This window comes from Equus asinus, chromosome 6, assembly GCF_041296235.1.
Source record: "Equus asinus isolate D_3611 breed Donkey chromosome 6, EquAss-T2T_v2, whole genome shotgun sequence".
In the NCBI taxonomy this organism is placed as follows: Eukaryota; Metazoa; Chordata; class Mammalia; order Perissodactyla; family Equidae; genus Equus; species Equus asinus.
The window spans coordinates 85,953,056-85,979,515 of NC_091795.1; the positions used below are offsets into that span (position 1 = coordinate 85,953,056).

Here is a 26,460-nt window from a genome sequence, read left to right on the forward strand (position 1 = left end):
AAGGCTCCATAATAGATTAAGACACAAGTGTTTGTAAGACATACAAACAGTACACATTAGGTCACAGGTTTTGGCTCTGGGTGCCTGGGGAACCCACTCATCTTCCTCTGGGACACAGACAGCAGCAACTTCATCTCCCAGACCACCCAACCCCCACACATTTCCAAAGGAATTTCATCCTCATTTACCACAAACACTGTTAGGGAAATGGAGTTGCTGGCAAGAAAGGACCCCACCTAGCAGAATTCTTCCCTTGCCCCAAATTCACAAGGATATTTTTACACACTATTAAACCACAGGAGCCATTTTATAAATGTCATCATCATAGTCTTTTAATATTTTACATAAAAAACTGTATACACAGCTTATAGAACTTTTATGTAAACATCATAAGCTCACCACTTTGTCATTTGTCAGTTTATTTAAAAAATAAAAAACAAGACAACAATTTAGTAGAAGTACCACGAGGTGGGGAAGGGAGGAGGAGAAAGGAGAGCCTAGGTTCACTCTCTGTAAAGATGCAGAGAAAATTTCACAGAGCTCTAGAGACTGCCTTGTAAAAAAAAAAAAAAAAGGAAAGAAAAGAAAAAAGGTTTTAAATAGGCCCCAATACTTGTTACTGCCCTTTATCAAAATAGTGCGCATACCTGCACAAATAAAATCGAAAAACAGTGTTGCCACTTTCTTCAAGAAAACAAAACAAAAATTAGTGGTTTCCTTTTCTCCTTGTTTTTTAAAAGTCATCATTTTTTTTAAAAAACATCAGAAGTAGATGAGGTTACAGCGTACAAGTGTGGTCAGAATGCTACTGTCTTATGTAAATGACAAGTGCATTAAGTGTCAAACAATGAAACAATTGTGCAAAGAATCCTTTCCAAAATAAACAAGTTTTAGCCTTTAAATAAATCAAATAACATCATTTTCTTGGACTGAACAATTTCACTTCGTAGGACAGGCACAAAGTTCGCTTATGGCAAAATCAACCCACAGCACACTCTCCCTCCTTCTGCCGGTGGCTCGTGAGGGGTTCGCCGGGGCGCAAGAGAAGAGTCCGGAAGCTGTGTCCTCTCAGCCCCAAGTCAGCTGCAAATGTCTTCCCCAGGGGTTGGAAAAATGGCCAAGTCCTGTTCATGCTTGGATGGCCGCCTGACCCAGGCTGGGCCGGAGCTGTTCCAGCGCCCTGTCACCCCACCCACCACCACCATTAAATAACACCATCCTACCTCCGAAAATAAAATTATATCTTTATTTATATAACATCCCATCCTCCCCAGCCCTCCCCTCCCGCAGTTCCCGTGGTCTATGTTACAGACAAGGGAGAGCAGGCGCTCGCTGGTACGCTCGCTGGTACGGGCGAACATCTGATGGGGCGCGGCCGCACCCCCCCGGCGCCAAGCTCGTCTCCGGGGACCAGAGGCGGGGGTGGGGTGAAAACGCGGCGGGGGGAGTCGAACAGCCACACACTCTGAAGAGGCTTGGCTCTTCAGAAAAGGGTGTTTAGGGGACCCTTGGCACGCAACGGGGCGCCCAGGCCTGTGCCACACAGACGGACGCACACAGACACTGGAAAGGGGGCGCCCGGTGCCTCCCACGCCGATTCCCGGCGCCAGAGCCAGAGCCGCCAGGCCACGGCGGCCAAGCAGGAAGGCAGACGCCAGGCGGTCCGGTGGGGTCCTTGGGGGCGCGGGCCTCCCTTTCTCCGGGCTCGTGGGGGGCGGGTCCGGGAGAGGGAGCCGCGCCGGCAGGGGCAGGCGGGGGTCCGCGGCCCTCATAGCACCTTGCAGCAGTTGATGCAGCCGTTCTGGGAGCCGTAGCGCTTCTGCAGCGCGGCGCGCGTGGCCGTCTCGAAGACCTCGCGCACGCCCTCCTTGGTCTTAGCCGAGCACTCGAGGTAGTCGTAGGCTTGGATGCGCACGGCCATGGCGCGGCCGTCATCCGTGCGCACGGGTTCCTGCTTCATGCGGGCGAGCTCTGTGCGGACGTGCTCGTCGCTGCGCAGGTCTTTCTTGTTGGCCACCAGGATGATGGGCACGTTAGGGCAGAAGTGCTTCACCTCGGGCACCCACTTCTCGGGGATGTTCTCCAGCGAATCCGGGCTGTCCACCGAGAAGCACATGAGGATCACGTCGGTGTCCGGGTAGGAGAGCGGCCGCAAGCGGTCGTAGTCCTCCTGGCCCGCCGTATCCCACAGCGCCAGCTCCACTTGCTTGCCGTCCACCTCGATGTCGGCCACATAGTTCTCAAAGACGGTAGGCACGTACACCTCGGGGAACTCGTCCTTACTGAACACGATCAGCAGGCACGTCTTGCCGCACGCGCCGTCGCCCACCACCACCAGCTTCTTGCGGATGGCCGCCATGAGCGGGCCGGGCCCGGGCAGCAGGAGGGGGCCCGCGAACGCCTCGCTGCCGTCCCGCTCGCCGCTCACTGCTCACCTCGGGCTGCGCGCTGGGGGCAAGGGTCGCTAGCTGCACCCAGGCCCCGCGGTGGCGCGTTGTCTCGGTGCGCTCGGGCTGCCGCGGCGGGGGCGGTGGGGGCGCGGGAGCATAGGGCGCACTGGGCGTCTCTGCGCTGCTGCCGGCCGGTGGCTGTTCTCGCCCCGGGCCCGGGGTCGCCGCCTCTGTGCACAAACGGTAGCTCGAGCAGGGGAGCCGGCCTAGCCCCCTCCCGGTGTCTACAGGCCTCGCCCAGGGTACACCAGACCGCACAACGACAGCCAGACTGCGGTGGCAGATGCGGGCTGCGGCCCTAGCGCCCGCTATTTAAACAGTTAGGCCACTTTCTTAATATAGCCGCCCAATGGGAAGCGAGCCGACTGAGCTCATCGCTGCGGAGCTTGGCTCTGATTGGCAGTCCGCTGCAGCCCAGGGGCGGGGTCGGGAGAGCTTGATTGACGGCCCAGGCCGCGGGGCTGGGAGAGGCGGCGACTGGGGAGTCTGCGCCGCGGCTGGCGCGGCGGGGCGCTGGTGGCACCGGGCTTCCCTCCTTCCCGGTAGCTTCTGCGCGCGGAGCCGGGGGCTGGGAGCGGACTGCTTAGAGCCCGAGGGGCCTGGGAGAGCGGTCCGAGAGAGGCGACACTTTGTGGGGCGTGGGCGACTTCCTACTGCTCAAAATTGCCGCAGCTTCCTCGCAAACTCCCAACGGGTGGTGGGACCTGGCGGAGAGGGGGCGGCTCCTTTACCGTGGTTTTGCTTTTAAATAAACAGACACACGCACACGTTTGTTTTCCAGCAGGGTTTTTTTTTTCTTTTCTTCTAGAAGCTGCCCCTCTCTGGCTAGTCCGCCAACCACTCCCCCTCCCACCCCCGCCCCGGGTACTCGCCCTTGGGCAGCCCTAGGTTTGAAGGAGCTGGGTGGACCAGGGCAGAGCCCCCGGCTCTTACAAGTCCTGCCGCCTTCCCCTTCCCCGCCCCTAGACTGGGTCTCTAGGTGAAGATTAGGAGAAGGGACGGTGAAAAAGGAAGGTCGAGGCTGGTTGCGGAACTTCAGAACCGCTTGGAGGAAGTTACCAAGCAGAAGGAGGCAGCCTGGGTCCTAGTTTGCATGATTAATTCGGATGCTGGTCCTAAGGCCGAGAACTGTCCGAAGTAGATAGTACCATTGAATCCAACCACCCCACACCCTGTTGGGCAAGAAGAGACTGAGGCCCCGGGGAGGTGAGAGGGGAAGAAACTTTCAGGCCGGGAAGGGACGCAGCACATTAGTATCTGGTGGGGTGCTAGAACCCTAGTCTCCTGCTACACGCCAGGACTTCGCTCACTGATCTCGCGGTTCCTGCAGGAGCTGACACCTGCATCTGATCCAGAAGGACCTAAGTCAATGGATTTCAATGGACAGAAAGGTGGGAAGAGGGGAGAGGGCCTCCGGGGAAGGGGGAACAGCTTGAACAAAAGCAGAGAGGTGGGAAAGTGTAGGACAAACTCTAGGAACGGTAATAGCTTAGTCTGGCTGCACTTGATGGACAGAGAGAGTTGGAACTCAGGTTGGGGCCTATCATGGAGGGCTAAGGTACCAAATACACAGGTTGGGCCATACTTACTATGGAGGCAGTGGGATGCCTACCAGCTTTTCAGCAAAGGACAGACCCAACACATACTGATGAGGTTACTGCCTCATTATTCTGCCTCCCTCTCCAAGACTGGAAGCTCTTGGAAGGCCAGGAGACTGTCTTACCTCAGCATCTTGAAGACCTAGCACAATGCCTGACCCTATGCAAGAATCAGTAAACCACTGTGGAGAATTCACCTAAATGCTCATGAAATCAGCTGGAACTTTCTGGGGGTCTCTTCCCTCAAACTCCAGACTCTGCTCTAACAACCATCCAACCAAATCCATGCAGCCCGCTGTTACTGAGTCCTGGAGTTTTCACACGTTTCATATGTTGAGATCTCCGTCTCTATATGGACACCGCAGACATAATCAGGTCAAAGAAGACATTAGTGCCCCTTCACCCCTAGAGCCGGTCCTAGGGGGAGCATCTCAGATGACCGAAAGTGCTTCCCTCACAGTGGGTTAGCTCCTCTACAACGCCCAGCTGTTTTGTTTCGTTTTGTTGTTTTCCAGATCTAAGGAACTGAACTGTCAATAAGTAAATAATTTTTCCACCGTGGGATCCATGGGAGAAAGTAGGTTTTTTTGATCATTGATTTAGAGCTCGAATCTGGAAACTTTTTCTTTTTCTTTTTTTTTTAGTTAGCCTGTTAGAAGACTCTTATCTGAATTTTTCTTATTTTAGTCAAAACCTTTTATAGCTGTATTGTTAACACTGCTTTCCTTGGTCTTAATATAGCTTGGGAATCTTGGCTATGTCCTTAAGCTTCAAATATTAAAATATCAAACAATTAAAGCTTTGTACCATGTGTTTTTTTAAAAACTGAAATACAAAGTACCAGGAAGAGGAATTCAATTCACTCATTTCCTGATTCTCAGACATATTATATGAGATGTCCTGAGCTTGAATCTCAATATTGCAATAATTTCTAAAAATATTCAGTTGGTAAATATGCCAAAGTAAACAAATAGAAAAATCTGGGTTCTGCAGCCACTTGTTTTCATGGTACTCATTTTTTTTGTCCAAGATACTTTGACAAGCTCTGTGGAGACGGCGCCACTCACAGGATAAACTTTCCCAAACTACGTGTGCGCCCCACAGTCTCCGGCCTCCCCTCTCCCTTCACAATACACTCCCGCTGAAGGGAGGGGATAAAACTGATTCATCTATGAGAACAAATCATTTTATAATTAACTTTATTAACATCTAGATTCGTTGTATGACAGATACCCACACCAGCGAGAGGGTGAAATTATCCTTCGGACGAAAGGGAGATGTTAATCTGTCCCCAATAAGTTAATCTTCAGCTTAATTTATTTGGGTTTTTTGTCCAGTGTTTCTTACAGATCTGTAAATTTACCCCCAAATCCTCTCAGACAAGAGCTAAGACTGGAATGTTCATTAGATTTTAGTGCCACCTTGTGGCAATCTTTACAAGTTTTTTTTTCTTTAAAAAAAATAAAAAATAAAAAAATATATATGATTATAAAAAACCTTATCTAGTCAAAAGCATGCATGTTATGACTATTTTTATTTTGAGATCTTTCATGGGATGTAAAACCCTAAAGAATGTTTTACAAGTAGATTCTTTAGAAATTCTTCACATATATATTTATATATACATACAATGTTTTTCATATACACTTAAAAAAAACAAATTCCTTCCTGGTTAAATAGTAACTTCTAAGAGCAATCAGAAGAAAGAGATAAAGGCTATGGAACCTCACTAATTTACATAACAATGGACTTTCTTTTCCCCTTGTTATAATATACAGAAATGTAAAACAACTTTAACCACAAAAATCATCTGCCTTTTTTCCCCAGTTAAGAAAGCCATTATTGGATATTCCAGTATAATTAAAAGTAGTAATAATTCATTTACCAATAAGCATTTACTGGGAACCAGCAATGCAATAGACATTCCTGACAGCCATTTGATTTTTAATTTTTTCTAATTTAAGGAGTAGCTTAAAGTCTATAAGAAAATTGTCGCCCATCCATCTCAGTGCAGTGAGTCTTAAAAAGGGAAAGGCTCTTCTAGAACTAGTCATGTTATTTCACGTGGAAAAAGGGAGGTGGTCCCATCTGGTCTGTTCGGGGCCTGTTCAGCCATGAGTTACATAGCTGAGCCTTCAAGCTGCTTTCTGGGGTCTCCAGCCATGAGCAAGGGCAGGTCAAACATCCCTCTTCTGCCCTGAGATTGTGACCCAGTGTGACCCAGGCCTAAGGCAGAGGAGGCTGGGCTCGCAGGAGAACCACCATAGCTAGACTGTGAAACTTCAGAACGTGGGCACTGGGCTCTGATCAGACCCCCGTCTGTCCAGCCCAGCGCCAGGCCAGGGGGAGTAGGCAGTATGCAATGCGGCAGTTCCTGATGCTCTGAAACCGCCCTTTCCAGTCCAGTAGCCGCTAACCACGAGTGGCTGCTGAGCGCTTTAAATGCTGCTGGTCCCACTGAAGAACTAAGTTTATAATATCTGATTTTCATTAATTTAAATTTAAACCTAAAAAACTGATGTTCAGGGTGGGGAAATGGGGAGATGTTGATCAAAGAGTACAAACTTCCAGTTATAAGATGAATAAATTCTAATGTACAGCGTGGTGGTTGTAGTTAATAATACTGTATTATATACTTGAAAGTTACTAAGAGAGTAGATGGCAAATGTTCTCACCACAAAAAGAAATGGAAATTATGCAACGTGATGGAGGTGTTAGCTCAGCTATGATGCTAAGCGTTTTGCGGTATGTAACCGTATCAAATCAACACAGTGTACACCTTAAACTTACACAGTGCTATATGTCAGTTATATCTCAATAAAGCTGGGGAAAGAAAGAATTAAATGAATACTGATAAGGACCACAAAAAATTAATAAATAATAATTTTTAAAAACTTATATTTGATTCAGTTATAGTCATGCACCACATAACTTTTCGGTCAATGACCAACTACATATACAATGGTGGTCCCGTAAGGTTAGTACCGTACAGCCCAGGTGTGTAGTAGGCTATGCATCTAGGTTTGTGTAAGTACGCTCTATGATGGTCACAGATCAACGAAATTGCCATGCATTTCTCAGAACGTATCCCTGTCCTTAAGTGACACGTGACTGTGTTAGGAAAATTTTATGTACATCTGAAACAACTTGGGTATGTGAATCTGCTTTTCCCTATTGGAAATTTTATGAAATCTAAATACAGATTATTTTCCATGAAAATTTATCATCTGAATTGAGATGTGCTGTAACTGTAAAATAAACACTAGAATTGAAGGCTTAAATTGAAAAACATGTAAAATAGTCCATTAATAATTTTTAGTGAATTACATGTTGAAATGAGAATATTTCCCACATAGTGGATATATTTTTAAATATATGAGATATAATATGTTGGATATACTTGGATATATGATTCAAATTAATTTTACCTTTTTATATTTTTTAATCTGACGATTAGAAAACTTCGTTACACATGGGGTGCACGTTGCGTTTCTGTTGGACAGCACTGCTCTCAAATGGCTACAAGTTCCTGTGGCCCCTGGCTACCCCCTCGCTCACCATCCTCTCAGGGAGTCTCCTTTATATGAGCCCCTGGAACCTGTTAATCTCCCTGTGGGTTTGATTTCCTTTTGCTTGTCCTAAACTCATTACTGGGTTCCAGCTTGGCTCAGACACTCAGATGAACACTGGTTTGGGGCCTTCTGGAGCCTCCTGGTCCCACTGTCCCTCACCGCTCTCCAGACCAGGCACCTCCAGGGCTTTTCATCCGTCCCCCTGAAGCTGCAGCCTAACCTGTCCGACCCTCACTCCAACCCTAGGCAGTGTTTTCTGGAACAGTAGAGGCTGTTTGGGCCTTTTTGCACGGTGACTTGTTTTCCTTTCCAAAGAAGAGAATCAAAATCTAGTCCTTGTCCAATTTTGGTAGAAAATTAGGAGTTTGGTAGAAAAGTAGGTTGTTTTCTGGAACTCTCGTATCAACCTCAATCCTCTCAATTCTGTTCAGTAAACACAGATTGAGAGGAGAGAGTGGAGAAGGGGAAGTAAAGGCACAAAAATAAGTAAGACATAGGACCAACATGTAAAGATACACACACACACACACACCCCCAGCTGAGGGACCAGGTATCACTAATGTGTGGAGCCGGCTTCACACAAGAGGTCACATTTGAGCAGGGCCTTGACTAACAAGGAGGATTTTTCCAGAAGAAAGAGATCCCCATTTGCACCGTCTGAAACACTTACTTTGTGGATTTTATGTGGAGAAAGCTGCCAACCAGAGCCATTTGCTGGAAAGAAGTATCAATAGGCAGAAATAGAAACATGTTCCTCCTTCCACGTGTGAGGTTGGCCTGATGACAACAGTGGGGTGCGCTTTATCTTGCCCTGAGGAACAGAAGGGCAGAAAAGAAAGAGGAAGGTCACAAGAACTTGTCATTACATAAGTGCTGTCATTACAAAATCCACCCCAGCGAATGCTCCCCGCTTCTGTGGTGAATGCTGAAATTGCACATATGTCTGTTAACTTAGCAAAAGCTGCGGGAGGGTGGTGTGCAGTGAGCAGGAGGGAGGGAGCCTCCTGCCAGTAGGCTGGAGACCTGCTTTTTGAGCCTCGTAATTCCTAGCTGTACAGCCTTAGGCAAACCATCCTTTCTCAGTCTCAGTTTCCCCGTTTGTAAAATACAGTTAGAACTCAGAGGTTGGACTCAAATGTCCATGGGGCCCTGCAGGTGACATAACTGTGTATGACATTAGGTCCTGATGGAAATGGGAGGGAAGTGGAGAACATGCCATATCTAAGCTGTGGAAGTTCAGAATTTAACAACAAGCTGCTGGGCTGTCCCGAAAAGGCACAGGCCCAGCTGGGTGGATTTGGCCATCAGAACCAGGCTGTGGCCCCTGACCAGATGAATAGTATTTTTAACAGATCAAGGGGCAATATGGTCTTAAGTAAGAATAGATTGTTCTCCCAGCTGAGAAGTAAGCCCCTCTTCCCTTTTTTTAGTCTTCCTTTCCTTTCCTTTATCTTCCCTTTTTCTAGTCTTGTAAGCAAATGATCTAATGAGGGGCTGGCCCGGTGGCGCAACGGTTAAGTTGGCACATTCTGCTTCTTGGCAGCCCATGTTCGCCGGTTCCGGTCCTGGGTGCAGACATGGCACCACTTGGCATGCCATGCTGTGGTAGGCATCCCACATATAAAGTAGAGGAAGATGGGCACAGATGTACAGATGTTAGCTCAGGGCAAGTCTTCCTCAGCAAAAAGAGGAAGACTGGCAGTAGTTTGCTCAGGGCTAATCTTCCTCAAAAAAAAAAAAAATACCTAATCAAAGTATTTATACAAGGATGATTCACTTCTTGTGTTCTCTTATGATATCAGAATTTTGCAATAGGGAGGAGCTGAATTCACAATGGGTTTCCACATTCCAATGTGTTACCACTGAAGCTGTGTTTGTTTGTGTTTATAGCATGAGATGGAGCCTATATTAGGAGCCACTGCTCAGAACCAGGGAATCTGGGGAGCAGCTGACTCATTCGTGGGGAGGCTATGACGGATACACTTCACCCCACCATCTCCAGGCACGCTCTGCTCCAGCCACACAGGGGGGTGGGCCATGCCGCAGCAAAAGAAACTTCTTCTTGAGGGTCCTCAGTCAGAAAGGAGATCATGAGGGCCAGCCCTGTGGCCGAGTGGTTAAGTTTGTGCCCTCCATCTGCGGCCCAGGGTTTCACTGGTTTGTATCCAGGGCGCGGACATGGCACCACTTATTAGGCCATTCTGAGGTGGCATCCCACATGCCACAACTAGAAGGACTCACCACTAAAATATACAACTATGTACTGGGGGAATTTGGGGAGAAAAAGCAGAAAAAGAAAAAAGAAGGTTGGCAACAGTTGTTAGCTCAGGTGCCAATCTTTAAAAACAAAAAAAGAAAGAAAGGGAAGCATGGAAAATCCCCCTCTCAGACAACTCTCTGATGGAGCTTGTAGGGGCACTAGCTGGTGTACCCCCTTTAAGACCATGTGTCCTAGGGGCCGGCCCCGCGGCACAGCAGTTAAGTTTGCACGTTCCACTTCTTGGTGGCCCGGGGTTCGCTGGTTCGGATCCCGGGTGTGGACATGGCACTGCTTGGCACACCATGCTGTGGTAGGCGTCCCACATATAAAGCAGAGGAAGATGGGCGCGATGTTAGCTCAGGGCCAGTCTTCCTCAGCAAAAAGAGGAGGGCTGGCAGTAGTTAGCTCAGGGCTAATCTTCCTCAAAAAAAAAAAAAAAAGACCATGTGTCCTTGAAGGTCCTTGTCTGGGCTATGTGCCAGTACCCATAATGGTAACAGTCCTGGGTTTGGCCAACCCAGCTGTTTTCTCATGGGACAGTTAGCACAAAGACCCTCAAGGTCTGAGGAAACACAGAGACTCTGAGGGGTGGGAAGGCTCTGGTCCCTGGAATGCAGGTCGATCCCCTTTGGCAAGCATGCAGCCTTTGTTCCTCTGCCTACTTAAACAAGCTTCTCTTGGTAGGGCGGTAGCGGTGCACAGATGTATATCCAGCAGGCCGCCCCCGGACTCTCTCCCTGAATGTAAGTACCAATAAATTTGTATGTCTCGCCCACCATCTCTGGGTCATTTCTTTGGTCTCTCAGCACGATACCTCACTGCCCTAGCCCAGCTGGGCATGCAGCCCTACACTTGGCGAGCCAGCCAGGAGACCAAAGACACCTTTGTGAGTGCCAAGACTATGGGGAATGGGAAGGGGATATCCCCAGTTGACCGGCGTCTCCGATGCGGGGGCCAGTCACTGCCATCCTACATGGATGAGGCCCACCGTGTGAGTACGGGGATGCCGCAAAAATGCCAAAGGGCCTTGGGGAAATCCTGGGCATGGTTGATGTGGGGAAACGAAAATCAGAAGCCCTGGCAGAAGCTGTTGCAGTGAGGTGGCCCCCTCCTTGCTGCTGTTCACTTTGCAATGGAAGCTAAGATGGAGGTGAGGCAGCTACAAGGGGAGTTAAAATTAGAAAGGGAAGCATGGCTGGTTCAAGCCAAAACTGCCAAACTTCTGTCAACAGCCTACAGGAGTCTCATGGGAAGATAAAGACCTTAGCCTACTGCTTCGCCAAGATGAAAGGGCGATGGCTGCCACAGGCGAAGGTACGAGCTCTCATGACAACGAGATTGGAAGCCAAAACAATGGGACCCATGTAAATCAAGCAATGAAGAAAGTGAGGACACTGTTGCCTGGGATGAACCATTAGAGGTTCCTGTAATAGCTGTCCCACCCATCCTAACCGAATAGTTAAAGTCTGACCAGCCCTGACCCACGCAGTGGATCCCACGGACCTGCCTCCACCTGTTTGGCATATGCATTCCAGCAAGAGGGCTTATACCGCCACAGAACTGGTGGAATTGGGCAACAAATTTAGGCAGAAGGGGAGAGCAAGTATCCCCAGCTGGTTTTTGTGTCTCTAGGATGCTGGTGCAGAAGGCATTTTGCTATTGGGGGTGGAGATGAGAAAAATGGCTTCTGTCACCTCCCACCCCACCCTGCGGCAACGCCCTTGTGCCGGCATTAATGAGGACAGGGCAGTCTCTCTCCTGACCTGGCTAGTCACTGCCTGCAGGGGTGCCTGGCCCAATGAGGGAGACATACCCATGCCCCCTCCCCTTTGGCAGACCATGGAAGAACTACAGGAATTATTGAGGGAATTAGGTATGAAGCATGCGGTTTGCACTGAACGCTTCCAAGAGCCTGACGATGAGATTTTTACTGCAGGCATAAAAGACACGGTGTTGGAAACAGCTCCTAACCAATGGTATGGGGCCTTGGTTTCAATTCTCAGTCCTTTGGTGGGTCAAACAGTGTCCCGGGGCAACCCAAGCCATAGCCAACCTGGGAGAAACAGACAAAATCAGAAAGAAGGAGGTAAGGGCTCCTGGGGTCCCGGGAGGGAAGGAAGATAAAGGGGGCAAAAGGTTAGATTGACTCTAGGCAGATGTGGCAAGACTTGATGGCTGCAGGCACCCCTTGGGAAAAAATAGATAAGCAGCTGAACACTGTTTTGGTGGCATTATGGCAGAAATTAGAGCCAAAACAGAGGTTCACCAAGCCTGCTTCTGGGGAAGCCCCTGGGGCTGCCCACCCCATGGCACCCCCTGTGACAACATGGGAACATCCCAGCCCTTTTGACTAGGGAATAGGTTAAGGGATCCCAACTCACCCCTGTAACCATGTGCATGTAGCATGAGTTTCAGGGGACCAGAGGCCACATGTAGAGCTGACAATTTATTGCCCTACCAACAATAAATAGACTGTTTTAGCCTTAGTAGACACAAGAGCAGAATGTACTTTGATTCATGGCAATCCATCTCGTTTTGATGGCCCTATTTCTGTTACAGATGGTTATGGTGGGGGCACAGTCAAGGTGAAACTAGTGCCGCTGGTGTTGCAGATAGGGCGTCTCTTGCCAAAACGGTATATGGTTTATATTGCCTATAGCGGAATACATCCTGGGTATGGATGTCTTCACTGGCCCGACTCTACAGACTACTGCTGGGGAATTTCATCTCCGGGTCTGCATGATTAACGCTGTAATAAGGGGCCATGCCAAATGGACTCCAGTGAAGTTGCCCCAACCGCGTCGTGTGGTGACAATAAAGCAATATCGTCTCCTGGGGGGGACAAGATGAAATCATGGGAACTATACAGAAGTTGGCAAAGGTAGGAATCATTAGACCTACATGTGGCCCATTCAGTAGCCCCATTTGGCCCATCCGGAAGCCAGATGGGACCTGGCGAATGACTGTGGACTATAGAGAATTGAACAAAGTAACACCGCCTATATAGGCTGCTGTCCCCAATATAGCCTCCCTCTTAGAGCAAATAGGGGATGCCCTGGGGACCTCTCATTTTGGTCTGGACTTTGCTAATGCCTTTTGCAGCATCACCCTGGATGAAGGCAGTCAAACCACTTTGCCTTCACCTGGCAGGGCATACAATGGACTTTCACTGTTCTGTCTTAAGGGTATCTCCATAGTCCCACAATTTGTCATGGTCTTGTGGCCACTGACCTGGCCCAGAGGGCAAAAGCCCCTGATGCTACCTTGTTTCAGTATCTCAGTGATGCCATGTTAACCTCTGAGTCTTTTCTAGACCTCCAGGAAGCCTCCTGCTCCCTCGTCACCCGCCTACATCAGCAAGGATGGGTGGTAAACAACAACAAATCACAAGGGCCTGGGTTGTCTGTCAAATATTTGGGTGTTGTCTGGTCAGGTAAGACAAAAGTGGTTCCTGCCGCTGTTCTATAGATTAGATACAGGCTTTCCCAACACTCAACATCCCAAAACAACTACAGACATTTCTGGGCTCATTAGGTTATTGGAGCCCTTTTCTTTCTCATCTAGCCCAACTACATCATCCTCTTTATAAGTTGGGGTGAAAGGGGGACCACCGAGCAGGAGACCTTCACCCAAGCCAAAGTAACAGTGAACAAATCCAGTCCTTGGTTGTGGATTAGACATTTCCAGTTACCCAGAGGGTTCGGATGGGGTCTCTGGCAGAGGCAAGGCAATAAACGAGTGCTCCTTGGCTTCTGGCCCCAATTGTGGAAAGGGGCTGAAAACTGGTATAGCACCCTGGAATGACAATTGTGTGCTGCTTACCTGGCCCTCTAGCAGGTGGAGCCCATAACCCATTCCCTGCCAGTCACAGTCCGTACTCATCAACCCATTGCAGGGTGGCTGCGGGATGCTTTCCAGAAGCCCCACTGGGAAGCAGCCCAAACACAGACATTGGCAAAATGGCATGCATACTTGCAACAACGAGGGACCCTCACCAGTAGCCCCTGAGTGCAGAGTTGCATGCCATCCTAGGACCGGTAACATACACCACAGAAGAAACAACCCCGTTAGATGAGGTGCCCAGGCCTGAAACCCTGCCACATGTACAGGAAGAAGGACCAATCCCGGTAGAGGCCTGGTATATGGCTGGCTCTGCAATGGGCAAACTCCCCCACCCCCGCAGTGGACAGCAGTGGCCATCCAGCCTTCAATCGACAGCATGTGGTTGGACTCTGGCTCTGGGTACAGTAGTCAATGGGCCAAATTGTGGGCTGCCTGGATGGTGCCGACTCATAAACCAAATCCAATGTGTCTGTGTACGGACAGTCAGGCAATCTATAAAGGGCTCACTCTGCAGATGGCACAAGGGGCATGACAAAAGTGGACTATTAATGGTCGTCCATTGTGGGGGGGCAGAACTCTGGGATGATATCTGGCAACCTGTCCGGGGAATGACAATAACAGTGTATCATGTGTCTGCACATCAGGCGACAATGCCACCAGGAAATCAAGAAGCAGACGAGTTAGCTCAGATTCACCTCCTGAAAGAAGCACCAGCAGAGAAAGTGGCAGAGTGTCTACACAAGAAGAATGGACACAAAGGACAAAGACCCTCTGGGCTATTGCCAAGGCCTGGGGCGTCCCCTGCACTATGCTGCTGTGGAGCAGGTCTTTCAGGCATGCCCTTCCTGCTCCTCGCAGAGATCCTGGGCCATTCCCCGGACACAGGCCAAACTGCCAGAGGCAACCAGCCTGCTCAACACTGGCAGGTGCGCTACATCTGGCTCTTGCCTCTTTCTGATGCCTATTGGTATGCCCTTACTTGTGTGGTCACGTATACAGGACTGCTACAGGCATACCCCAGCAAGAGGGCCACACAAAAGACTACTATAAGAGGCCTGGAAGACCTCTGTGCTGGGTACGGTGTTCCCACAGACATTGACAGTGCCCAAGGTACGCATTTTACTGACCACCAGGTACAGACATGTGCTGATCAGATGGATATACATTGGCATTTTCACCTGCCATACAAGCCCACGGCTGCAGGACCAGTGGAATGAATGAATGGCTTGCTGAAACAACAACTGAGGACAGAAGACAGGACCCTGGCCCACTGGACAAGATGCCTGGCAACTGCAATACATCAACGAAATAAACATGAGAGGCACACCCGACCCAGTGCACATCAGGTGTTGACAAGGGACCTGATTCGACAGTCCACCTACAGACAAGAGCTAATCAAGGAGAAAAACTGCAACCACAGCTGGGCGCTCAGAACAACTTGCTTTTGCCTCTGCCACAAGAACTCCCTACCAGGACCCACGTGGTCACTTGGCCCTGGAACTGGCAGGTGGAGCCCTGCTGGTGTGGTCTCTTAGCCCCTTGGGGAACAGGCTTAGAATAGGCTATCACAGTGACACCCTTCGTTACAGGGGGGCCACCCAAAACCTCCAAATTACTAATCCAGGGCCTCCAATTCCCCAAGGTATGTTCATCCTTTCCCTCTGGTGTGTCGTTGTTCCTCCCTTATCCTTTACCACCACCCCTGCAGTGCCTACACCAACTGGACAAGCAGTAGGGTATTGCCCACCTGGTTTGAAACCATAGGCCAATACCACACAGACTCAAGACACTGCAACTGTGTGTGTGTCTTGCTGGATGGTCATGACCTCCCTGTTCTAATCCCCTCTAAACATCTTACTTTTCGTCCTTAGGATGATATCTGCCAACCTCTTCACTGCCTGGGCACACACCTTTGCTGATATACAAAATCGCTCCAACTGCTGGGTATGCAGCGAGCTGCCTCTCTCTTCAACCACGGGGTTACCATGGCGCCTCCAAGCTGCCAACGCCTCTGACTGGAGAGCCCTGCAAGAGTGAAGGAACGCCGCCCACTTTCCCATTTCTGCTCCCCTCCTACCAAGTAGCCTGTCCTTGCCCTCTTATGCTGCTTCTCGAAAGTATATCTTCCAGCTTATGCGTGAGCAGGTTAATACAACCCCAAAGGCAGGGTACTCTGTATTTGATGGCGTAGGATGGTTAACTGCTGTACAAATAGAATTAAGAGGGTCCCTTCCCTGGTGTGTTGAATGTCACAATAGCTCTGCACCACCAAATAAAAGTATTTCAAGAAATGTGGGGTGGACACCTAAAGCAACATGTAACCAAACAATTATTATTACTGCTGATATGTGGCTGGGAAAACAAGACAACACCATCAGAGGAGCCTATGCCTCTCCTCGGGGGTGGCTGTGGGCTTGTGGCACACACGGCTGGCCCTATCTGCCTTATAACTGGACTGGCAGATGCACATGGGGGCGCCCTTACATCCCTGTACGCGTCCTGTCTTCCCTTCAACAGCGTCCTTCTAATTGGGAGGCAGTCCGTGCGCGCCATCGTGTGCGACGTACTGTAGGGTTGTTTCACCCCCTCGCTGTCTTCTCCCCTCCGGCTGTGGCTGTGGATGTAGAATGGCAAGTGTCTGCCCTAGCCCAACATATGGCAAGAGCCCTCAGTGATACCAGACATGCAATAACTCTACTGAATGAAGAAACCTCTCAAATGAGACAAGTAGTGTTACAAAATAGAATGGCCTTGGACATGCTTACCGCAGCCCACGGAGGAAGCTGCGCCCTGATTAAAGTAGAATGCTGTGTGTATATCCCTGATCATGCCCACAGTGTTCCCTCTGTGATGGCCTCCTTACGTGCTCACGTACAGGCTGTTGAGAACCTGTCCACCAACCCAGTATCCACTTGGATACAATCCCTCCCCTCCACTTGGCAACATGTTTTCTTTACTGTCCTTGCCTGTTTACTGCTGCTTTTATTTTCATGTTGTGCTGCCTATTGCTGTCATGGTCTCTGACTACAGTGCTCCTCTGTGTCTGGCTCAAGGGAAGCCACAGAAGACTGGAGCAATGAGATTGTAAAGGCCATTCGGACATGTAGGGGGTGGAGTGTAGGGGCACTAGCCAGGGTGCCCCTTTAAGACCATGTGTCCTTGAGGGTCCTTGTCTGGGCTATGTGCCAGCACCCACAATGATAACAGACCTGGGCTTGGCCAACCCAATTGTGAGCGTGGGAGAGTTAGCACAAAGACCCTCGAGATCTGAGGAAACACAGAGGCCCTGGGGGGTGGGAGGGCTCTGGTCCCTGGAATGTAGGTCATACAGGGATGATCCCCCTTGGCAAGCATGCAGCCTTTGTTCCTCTGCCTACTTAAACAAGCATCTCCTGGGGGGCAGTAGCGGTGCACAGATCTATATCCAGGGACTCTCTCCCTGTATGTAAGTCCCAATAAAGCTATATGTCTCGCCCACTGTCTCTAGGTCATTTCTTCGGTCTCTCTGCGTGATATCCCACTGCCCCAGCCTAGCTGGGCATGCAGCCCTACAGAGCTGCTTCATTGTGGAATGTGGAGTTGTGTGATTTCAGCTAGGCTTGATCACACGTACGTTTAAGAAAGAAGTTAATACAGGGCCAGTCCTGGTGGCCTAGTGGTTAAGTTTGGTGTGCTCCACTTCAGTGGCCTGGGTTTGGATCCCGAGCTTGGACCTACGTCACTCGTCTGTTAGCGGCCATGCTGTAGCAGTAGCTCACAGAGAAGAAGAAAAAAGAGGAAGATTGGAAACGGATGTTAGCTGAGAGCAAATCTTCCTCAGCAAAAAAAAACAAACAATGCTTGTATAGCTTGGAAATGTCAGTACTATGCCTAGGAAGTTCACTCATTCATTCATTCATTCCACTAAGATGTGTTAGGAGCCTCCTGTATGCCAGGGCCTGGGTACAGGAGCTAGCTGCCATGCTTTAAGGAACTCATGGACTTAGCGTACTTGGCATCTCATAGCTGTTGAACTTCCTATGTCTAAATGAGGTAGGGACAGAGCTTGGACCTGGCAGATGTGAAGGAGGTGATGACAGTTACTGTTCTCATTCAATCATTCATTCTGCAAACTTGCTCTGTGCCAGAAATGGGACAGAGGGAGGAATTAGACAGAGTCCCTGTCCTCAGAGGAGCTCCAGTCCACAAATGTAAGTGGCAATACAGTACATAGTCCTAACAATTAAACTGCTTGTTTCAGTCTAGTGTGTAAGTGCGTAATGGGTAGGCACGGGAGGGGCCTGAGGAGGTCAGAGAAGGTTTAAACTAAGTGGGATATTGCCACTTTGGTGGCCCTCGTGAACTATACCCCCGAGTATTCATCTCCTTGTGTGGTCCCCTCCTGTGATGAGCTTGGCTCTGTAAGCTTAAGCCTATGGGACATCAGCAAGAATGATGCAAGCTGCAGCTGGATAAGTACTTGCATACTGGAGCTTGCCCTTTTGGAATGCTTATTCCTGGAGCCTGGCTGCCATCCTTTAAGGGAACTCAATCAGCCATGCAGAGAAGCCTATATGGAGAAGAACTGAACCCCTAACCAACAGCCTCAGAGAAACTACCAGCTGGTGGCCAGTACCAACTGCCAGCTATGTGGGTGGGGCCATTTGAACCTCCCTTCCTGACACCCTAGCCAACACCCTAGAAAGTAGAACTGCCTGGGTCAACCAATAGAATCATGAGAAATAGTAAATTGTTACTGTCTTCAGCCACTGTGTTTTGGGATGGTTTGTTCCACAGCAATGGATAGCCAAAACAAGCTGAGTCTTGATGGTTGCATAGAGGTTAGCCAGGCCAAGAGAGGAAAAGAAGGGCATCCTGGAGTATGGAGGCATAAGATAGCACGCATATTTAGGTACTAGGCAGCTGCATAGGGTGGAAATGTGGGGTATAAGGCGGAGAGAAGCAGTCTCTGGAACTGAGGAGGCTGGCCAGGCCCAGATCCGAGCATCTGAAAATGGGTTGGGAATCCCGAGACCACGCCTAGGTTCGTTGATTCACTAAGAGGACTCACGGGACTCAGTATGGAGTAGTACCCACAGCTGAGAGTTATTGGAACGGGAGGCGAGGAAGACCAGCAAAGGGGGAGGCACATGGGGCGAGGCTGCGGGAAACCAGGTGCAAGGGAAATTGTTCTTGAGAGCTGAATCAGAGTCCTCTCCCGGAGAGCCACACAGGACACGCCCACTTCCCCCAGCAACGAGTCTTGACAACACAAGCAAAACATTGCCAACCGAGGAAGCTTGTTAGAGACTCAGTGCCCAGGATTTTTATTGGAGGGTGTGGTGGCTAATTCTTTATGTCAAGTTGGCTAAGCTATGGTGCCAAGTTATTTGCTGTGAAGGTCATTTTTACATGTGATTAACATATAAATCAGTAGACTTTGAGTAAAGCTGATTACTCTCCACACTGGTGGGCCTCATCCAATCTGTTGAAGGCCTTAAGAGCAAAGACTGAGGTTTCCCAAAAGAGAGAATTCTCCTGAAGACTGCGGCATAGTTTCCAGCCTGCTGCCCTGCAGAATTTGGGCTCAAGACCACAACATCTCCGAATTTCCAGCCTGCCAGTCTGCCCTACAGATTTTAAACTTGCCAGCCCTGACAACTACACGAGCCAATTCCTGAAAATGAATCACTCTTTCTATATAGATGATATAGATATAGATGTAGATAGATACAGATATAGATATAGATCCCATTGGTTCTGTTTCTCTGGAAAACCCTAATACAGGGGCTGATCACATAGGCACCCGCTGCCTGGCATGTACTAAATTTCCAGACTCCCGGAAGGAAACCAGGTGCTCAGCATGAACCATAATGTTTGCACAGTTTAGACACAGGGAGCCACTCTTACTGGTTAATGGTTTGAACCCTCCAGAAATCTCAGTCTCCAGATGCCAGGGAAGGGCCAAGCTGATGAGTAGGCCTTTCTAAGAATAAGCAGTTAGACCTGCTGTGTTAACTTCTTCTGTACAGAAGGTAAGTAGTTTACGATGTGGGCCATGGGGAGTCATTGAATTTTCAAAACATAAATATGTTAGTCCATTGGAGAGTTTAAGTGGGAGGAGAGGTGCCATGTTCTGTTTTGATTCGTAAGGCCATGCTGGCAGCATGTGGGAGGATGGCCTAAAGATGGAGAGGGAGGGAAGCTGGCTTCAGATTAGGAGGCCTCTCTGGTCCTCCAGGTAGAGTAAGGATGGAGATGAGGTGCTATATCTCAGAAAACCTCAGGCCCCACGAGATGCGTGTTCCCACTTCCTAGGCTGTAACCTCCCCTCCCAGTCAGTGGGAGCCTGAGAGAAAGGCCTTCTGCAGCTGAGGTGGCCATGTGCACTCTGTCTAGTTCCTGGAAAGATCTAGACTGCCAGGCCCAACATGGTGTGTGTGTCTGTCTGTTGACTGTGGCTGTGCATGTGGGTGTCTGTGTTGGGGCTTGTCTTACCTCCCTGCCTGTCCTCCTGGGAGAGGTGTGCCCTGAGGCACAAACTGTGGCCACGAGAGAACACACAAGGAAGGGCTGGGTCTATGCTCATCTAGGAGATGGAGTCAGCTCTCTGGAGACCTGCTGGCCCCCAGGGCCCTAGCCCTGATCTCTTCCCTCCCACCACAATCCCGATAAAGCTTGAGCTCTCCTGGAGGCCAGTGGGGCCCAAGGGCACACCTAGAACCTTATAGCTGCAGGAGATTCAGTGGGCTCCAAGGCTTTTGCTCCTCAAAACGTGGGCCATGGACCAGCAATACTCACATTTCTTGGAAGCTTGTTAGAAATGTAGAATCTCAGGCCCCTACATAATCAGAATCTATAACTTAACAGGATCTCCGAATGATTCATAGGAATGGTAAAGTTTGAGAAGCACGGCCCTCGGCTTGTCCTCCACCTGGCGTCCCAGTGGAAGCGCCGCGGGAGTGGTTCAGTTGAGTGCATGCTGTGCAGCCAGACCACAGCTGTACCTGGGCCTGCTCCTTACTAGTGTGTGGCCCCGGGCATCACCTTCCTCTGCTTCAGTTTCTCACTCTGGGGCATTAACTGTGCCTCCCTCACTGGGCTATTGCGAGTTAAGTTAATTATTGCACATAAAGTGTTCAGAACGGTGCCTGGCACACGGTAAGTAGCTGGAAACTGTTAGCTGTCGTTCCTGAGTGAGGGGTCATCCAGCCTCTGCTTGCCCCACCCCTCCTATCAAATGTGCACACACACTCCCCCACCAACAAGGCAGAGGAACAGCCCTTCCTCAGTTAGACTGCCCTGATGGGAGAGCGCCCCTCCTGTAGCCCCTCGAAGCTGTGTCTGAGGTGACACAGGAGTTTGCTCCCTTGTCACAGGACAGCCCTTCGGTTGGAAAATGACTCCCTCTCCAAGTCTTCTCATTTCCGGGCAGCTGTGGTCCCTCTAAGCCGTCTCTGCAGACCCTGCCTGACGTCCTGGGAGCCAGCCTCTGAACACACAGCAATTTTTGCCTGTGCCCCTTCTTAAGGGACGCTACGGAGATCAGGACACTGTCCTACAGGAGTAACCTCACCTTGCCCCTTCAGACCTGCTGCTTCTGTGGGCAGGCCAGTCAGATGGCCACAGGATGAGGCCCCTCTGGGGAGGTGCTGCCACAAGCTATACCAGGTGGAGTGGATGCTGAGCTGCCCAAGAGGGTCTGCACGGAGCAGACGGAATGTGGACCACCCTGGCATCCCTGCCAGCACGCAAGGGGAGACCTGGGCAAAGGCAAGGCCCTTCAGTGGGCCCCCCAGAATCATGAGAGGGTGGCCCAACAGTCCCCTCATGTCTCCATGAACCAACTACAGCAAATGTCCCTGGTCACAGGTAGGAGAGGGTAGATGGTGGCCCATCCCAAATGGGGACTGCTCCACAACCTCTTGACCACAACTGGACTTAAAACTTCCTTTTAAACTTTTGGCCAATATTCTTGAAATTCAAACAAAGAATTTTATAGAATAGTAATACCGATGATGATGATTACAATAACAGTAATAATAACTAACAGTTGGGGGACTCTTGTGTTACTCACTAAGTTCTTGACATACCTTGTCTCATCTAATCCTTACAACAAGCCCGAGCAAGGTGCCATTGAGACGGGGACAAAAGGTCCCAATACTGAGAGCCTTCACCAGTAGCCACCTCCCCCTCGCCCCTTGCCAGGGGGATCTGCGTTCGCCTGCTGGACCTCAGGCTCTTTCTTGTGATCACTAGTGAAGAGGAGAATTGAAAGGAGCCGAAAGGCTAAGTTGATTTACATTTTAAAAGGTCCTGGAGCTTCTCCAGGATGAAAACAACTTGTCCAGAAGGCCAGAGGTTGAGCGAGAAATGGGGGAGAGAGAAGACTGATATGGGGGAGAGGCTGCCTTGAGGACAGGGCTCCAGGGAATTTGCTGGATAAGGGGATTTTTAGGGAATTTTCCTTGTGTGTCTTGCACCATAGCTCTCCTTTGCCCCCTCTTTGGGAGAGTTATAGACAGATTTACCTTTCTTTTCAAGATTCATTTGAGCTGAGTTTTGTGCCTTCTAGACGCCACACAGAACTGAGCTGGGGCTGAGCTCAGTCTTATTTGTGTTGCACTATTATCCCCACCACTTAGAGATAAGGAGGCAGAGACTAGAGCGTTTAAATAACTTACCTAGGGTTGCACTGCCAGTAAACGTGGAAACCAACTTCCCGTGAGTAATCTGGGCTGTCAGACAGCAAACACCTACCGCAGTGGTCGGTTCAGATGAGCAGGAAAACTCATTGCTATTTCCAGGCTCCTCCAGGTCGCAGGTCTTCTAGCTGCCCAGTTCACACCCACAAGTGACTCCAGAATGCTTCAGGTTGTGAACACCATTTTGCTCACTCTCTTCCTTGGAGTCTGTTTCCCAAACTGTCCCTTCATCCTCCTTTCCCTCCTCAATGAACCACCCACTCGCTTCCAGAAACAGCCTTCTGTATGAGCTTCTCTAACCAGGTAGTGTCTGCAGGAGTGGACACCTGCTGAAGTCTTCGTCAAGCCTTGACCTTGCACTTTAGAGTCAGTGGCTGCCATGGCTAATTAGAGGCTGGCAGGCCTGGCAGAGCAGAGTCGGTGCAAGAAGTCCTGCCATCATTCAGTCCCTCAGTGACCATGTCTTGAGCCCACGGTGGGAGGACAGCCCTCCCTGGAGGCACCTCTCTTTCCTCTCCCTCTGAGAAGCTCCCGGACTTAAAGCCCTATTGTCATAAAATAAAACAAAGCTGGCCATGGACCTCTTTTTGTCACACTACTTTACTCCAAGTGGCAGAAGGGCTGCTAGCAAGGCCATGTTGAAGAGATTGGACTGTAGAAAAGATGTACCTGTCCAGCAAGAAGAGGGAAGATGGGACTGTTATTTGTTTTTTATCATATAATGATTCAAGCATAAAAAAAACATGGAGAATAATATCTGCCACCCAGCTTTGCCAATCTTTGAATTTCCCTTATTTATGCAAATCATTTCGGTACAGATGAAACTCCATATACCCCTCCCCCATCCTGCTCCCCAGCCTGCCTGCCTCAAATGTGTTGTTTAACATCCCTGTGCACATATTTACACATTTACTACATATGAGTGTTTCCTAAAGAAAATATGGTGGTGTTTTGCATGTTTTAAATTTTCACACGAATGGTATCATACCATATGTAACTTCTGCAACTTGCTGTTTTTACCCAATGATATGTTTTTTGAGATTGTGCTATGTTAATACAGGTAGCTCTTGCTCATTCATTTCACCTGTATAGTATTTCATTTTGTATTTATCCATTTTCCTGTTGTTGGGCACTTGGGTTATTTCCAAGTTTTTTCCTTTTTTTTTTAAAGAATTTATTTATTTATTTATTTATTTATTTATTTGAGGAAGATTAGCCCTGAGCTAACATCTGCTGCCAATCCTCCTCTTTTTGCTGAGGAAGACTTGCCCTGAGCTGACATCTGTGCCCATCTTCCTCTACTTTATATGTGGGACGCCTACCACAGCATGGCTTGCCAAGTGGTGCCATGTCTGCACCCAGGATCCGGCAAACCCGTGCCACCGAAGTGGAACGTGAGCACTTAATCCCTGCACCACCAGGCCGGCCCCTCTAAGTTTTTTCTGACACACACAATACTGCCACGACCATTGCTGCAACTGAATAGTCCAATGTGTACATATGGGAGGGTTTCTAGGATACGAACCTGTGTCATAGGAAGGAGTTTTTCACATGACAAAAGTCCTGGGTTGCATTTCAAGTTTAGAAATTGCCACCAAGAGCGTATGAGATGTGCACTGTGACTCTGCCTCCAGCTTCCACCTTGGGAGCTCCATGTCCTAGGTGAGTGAATGTGGCATCTTTCCAATAATGTGGTCCCTGACAATGTCCTTACATCCAGACCCAGCTAAAATCACACGTATAGACCTTACTGTGAATCATTTGTCTTGTCTGCTTTCTCTTTTGGATTTACATTTGGAAATAGAAACATTCCGGAGTGTTCCAATGATTCATACTGAGTGTGACAGGGAGGGAGTCGGGAGGGAGCTTGTGGCTGTTTAAAGAAGGGGAAATGGGGTGACTATGTGGAAATCAGGAGGACTGATGCTCCACTCAGCCGTTTCAGGGTACTAAACCACCCAGCAAAGATTTATTATTCTCCCAGTTCTATGGGTTCCTCTGTTGGTCTCTCCTGGGCTTGCTCATGTGGTTAGTTTCAGCTGGAAGATTGGCCAGGCAGGAAGACCCAAGAGGGTCTTACTCACATGTCTAGAAGTTGGTGCTGGCTATGGGCTGGGTCACCTTGTCTCCCCTCCACTCGGTGTCTCAGCTTCCGTTAGGCTGACCCGGCTTCCTTACATGGTGGTCCTGGGGCAGTGTTCCAAGAGAGTGGAAGATGCTGTAAGGACTCTTTCGGGTGGGGCTTAGAACTCATACAGCTCACTTCTGCCAAATTCTGTTGGCCAAAGCAATTCACAAGGCCAGTCTAGATTTAAAAGGAGGACAAGTTGACACTCCCTCTTGTTAGAAGGAGCAGCAAAGTCATGGGACTTTGCAAAGTAGCATGAGATAGATTGTTCCAGCCATCTTTGAAAACAATCTCTCATGATCGAGTGGTTTGAGCAGAGATGGAAATTTAACATTCGCCATGGAGATTTCAGCTAGAGTCTTCTGTGCAATTTCCAAAATAGATCAAGATGATATATTTCTTATCACCCTGGCTTTCCTGGCTAGAAAGAGGTTCACAGATGGATAGAGTTTTCTAATTATCATTGATCGCTGATTCTTTTCTGAAAAGTCCGATGACTAATTTACCTTCAACCTTTGTGAACTAATTTTTTAAACAACTTGGGGGTTTCTTGGGGTTTCTTGAGGATGATTAGCCCTGAGCTAACATCTGCCACCAATCCTCCTCTTTTTTGCTGAGGAAGACTGGTCCTGAGCTAACATCCATGTCCATCATCCTCTATTGTATCTGTGGGATGCCACCCCAGCATGGCTTGACAAATGGACCGCACCCAGGATCCGAACCAGTGAACCCCAGGCCGCCGAAGCAGAACGTGCAAACTTAACCACTGCACCACCAGGCTGGCCCTAAATAACTGTTTTCTAAGCACCTAGTGTGTATAGTGCATTGTGCTGGGTGCTGGGACAAGCACTCGACAAAGCAGATATAGTCTGTAAGACTTTGGAGCTTTCATTCTGTGGAAAGGAGAAAGGCATTAACTAAACAGTTAATTACACAGTTAACAATTTAATTACAATAGTATTAAGTGCCACAGAGAAGTAAGGCATGCAGAGAGAAAGTATAATTGGGGGCCCTAATGTGGTGTCAGAGTCGTGGGAAACTTCCCTGAGGAAGACATGTGAGCTAATTTTTGAGGAACAAGCAGTCGTCACACAGGATAAGGGAGTGGAGGACGGCGGTAAAAGGACTATTTCTAGGAGGAGAAGCAGCGTGTACTAAGGTCCGAGAAAGAGAAGAAGCCTGCGTGTTTGAGGAACTGAGAAATAAGCAGAGGAAAGGGGAGAGTCGACCAGATGAGACTGGAGACCAGGAAAGAGCCAGATCATGCAGGCCCTGCTAGACCGTGTAAAGGATCTTGGTCTGTCCCGGACTGAACTGTGTCCCCCACAAATCTATATATTGAAGCTGTAACCCGCCAATGTGACCGTATTCAGAGAGAGGGCCTTTAAGGAGGGAATTAAGGTTAAATGAGCTCACACAGGTGGGGCCCCAACCCAACAGGACTGGTGATCTTATATAAGACGAGGAGGAGAGCCCCTGCACGGAGGAAGAGCCAGCTGAGGACACACAGCAGGAAGGTGGCCATCTGCAAGCCGAGGAGAGAGGCCTCACCGGACCCAACCCTGCCAACACCTTGGTCTTGGACCTCCAGCCTCCAGGACTGTGAGATAATAAATGTCTGTGGTTTAAGCCCCACAATCTGTGGTGATTTGTTATGGCAGCCCAGCAACTAATACAGCATGTGGAATCCTGAGATTTATGCCCTCAAACGATAATCCTGGTTGCTATGTGGGGGAGGGACCCAAGGGACAAAAATTGTTGCTTGGAGATAAGTTGGGACACTATAAGATAAGATAGGACACGATCACAGAGACCCGTGTAGGAGGCAAGGGTGGCCTGCAACAGGCTCGTGGCAGCAGGGACGGAGAGAAGGGGAGCATGACAGAGATATGGGAGGCAAGGGCCAATCAGAGAGAGTGACAGCA

At 49.3% G+C, this 26,460-nt stretch overlaps 1 protein-coding gene and 2 long non-coding RNA genes across 3 annotated transcripts; 1 reads left to right on the plus strand and 2 right to left on the minus strand.

Annotated features, from left to right (window-relative positions):
- Positions 1-305: 305 nt before the first annotated feature.
- RHOB (ras homolog family member B) lies at positions 306-2,793 on the minus strand. The gene has a single exon (XM_014848029.3). The coding sequence runs from the start codon at positions 2,357-2,359 to the stop codon at positions 1,769-1,771; it is 591 nt and encodes a 196-aa protein (XP_014703515.1). The 5' UTR covers positions 2,360-2,793; the 3' UTR covers positions 306-1,768.
- Positions 2,794-3,638: 845 nt separating this feature from the next.
- On the plus strand, positions 3,639-17,384 carry LOC106835577 (uncharacterized). Its single transcript, XR_011504171.1, has 6 exons — positions 3,639-3,656; positions 3,781-3,841; positions 10,565-10,623; positions 12,540-12,761; positions 13,194-13,313; positions 15,595-17,384. It is a non-coding gene; the product is annotated as an uncharacterized lncRNA (long non-coding RNA).
- On the minus strand, positions 8,136-25,981 carry LOC123286475 (uncharacterized). The gene is made up of 3 exons (XR_006528860.2): positions 24,492-25,981; positions 22,387-23,076; positions 8,136-8,431 (listed from the first exon to the last, which is right to left on the minus strand). It is a non-coding gene; the product is annotated as an uncharacterized lncRNA (long non-coding RNA).
- Positions 25,982-26,460: the final 479 nt, after the last annotated feature.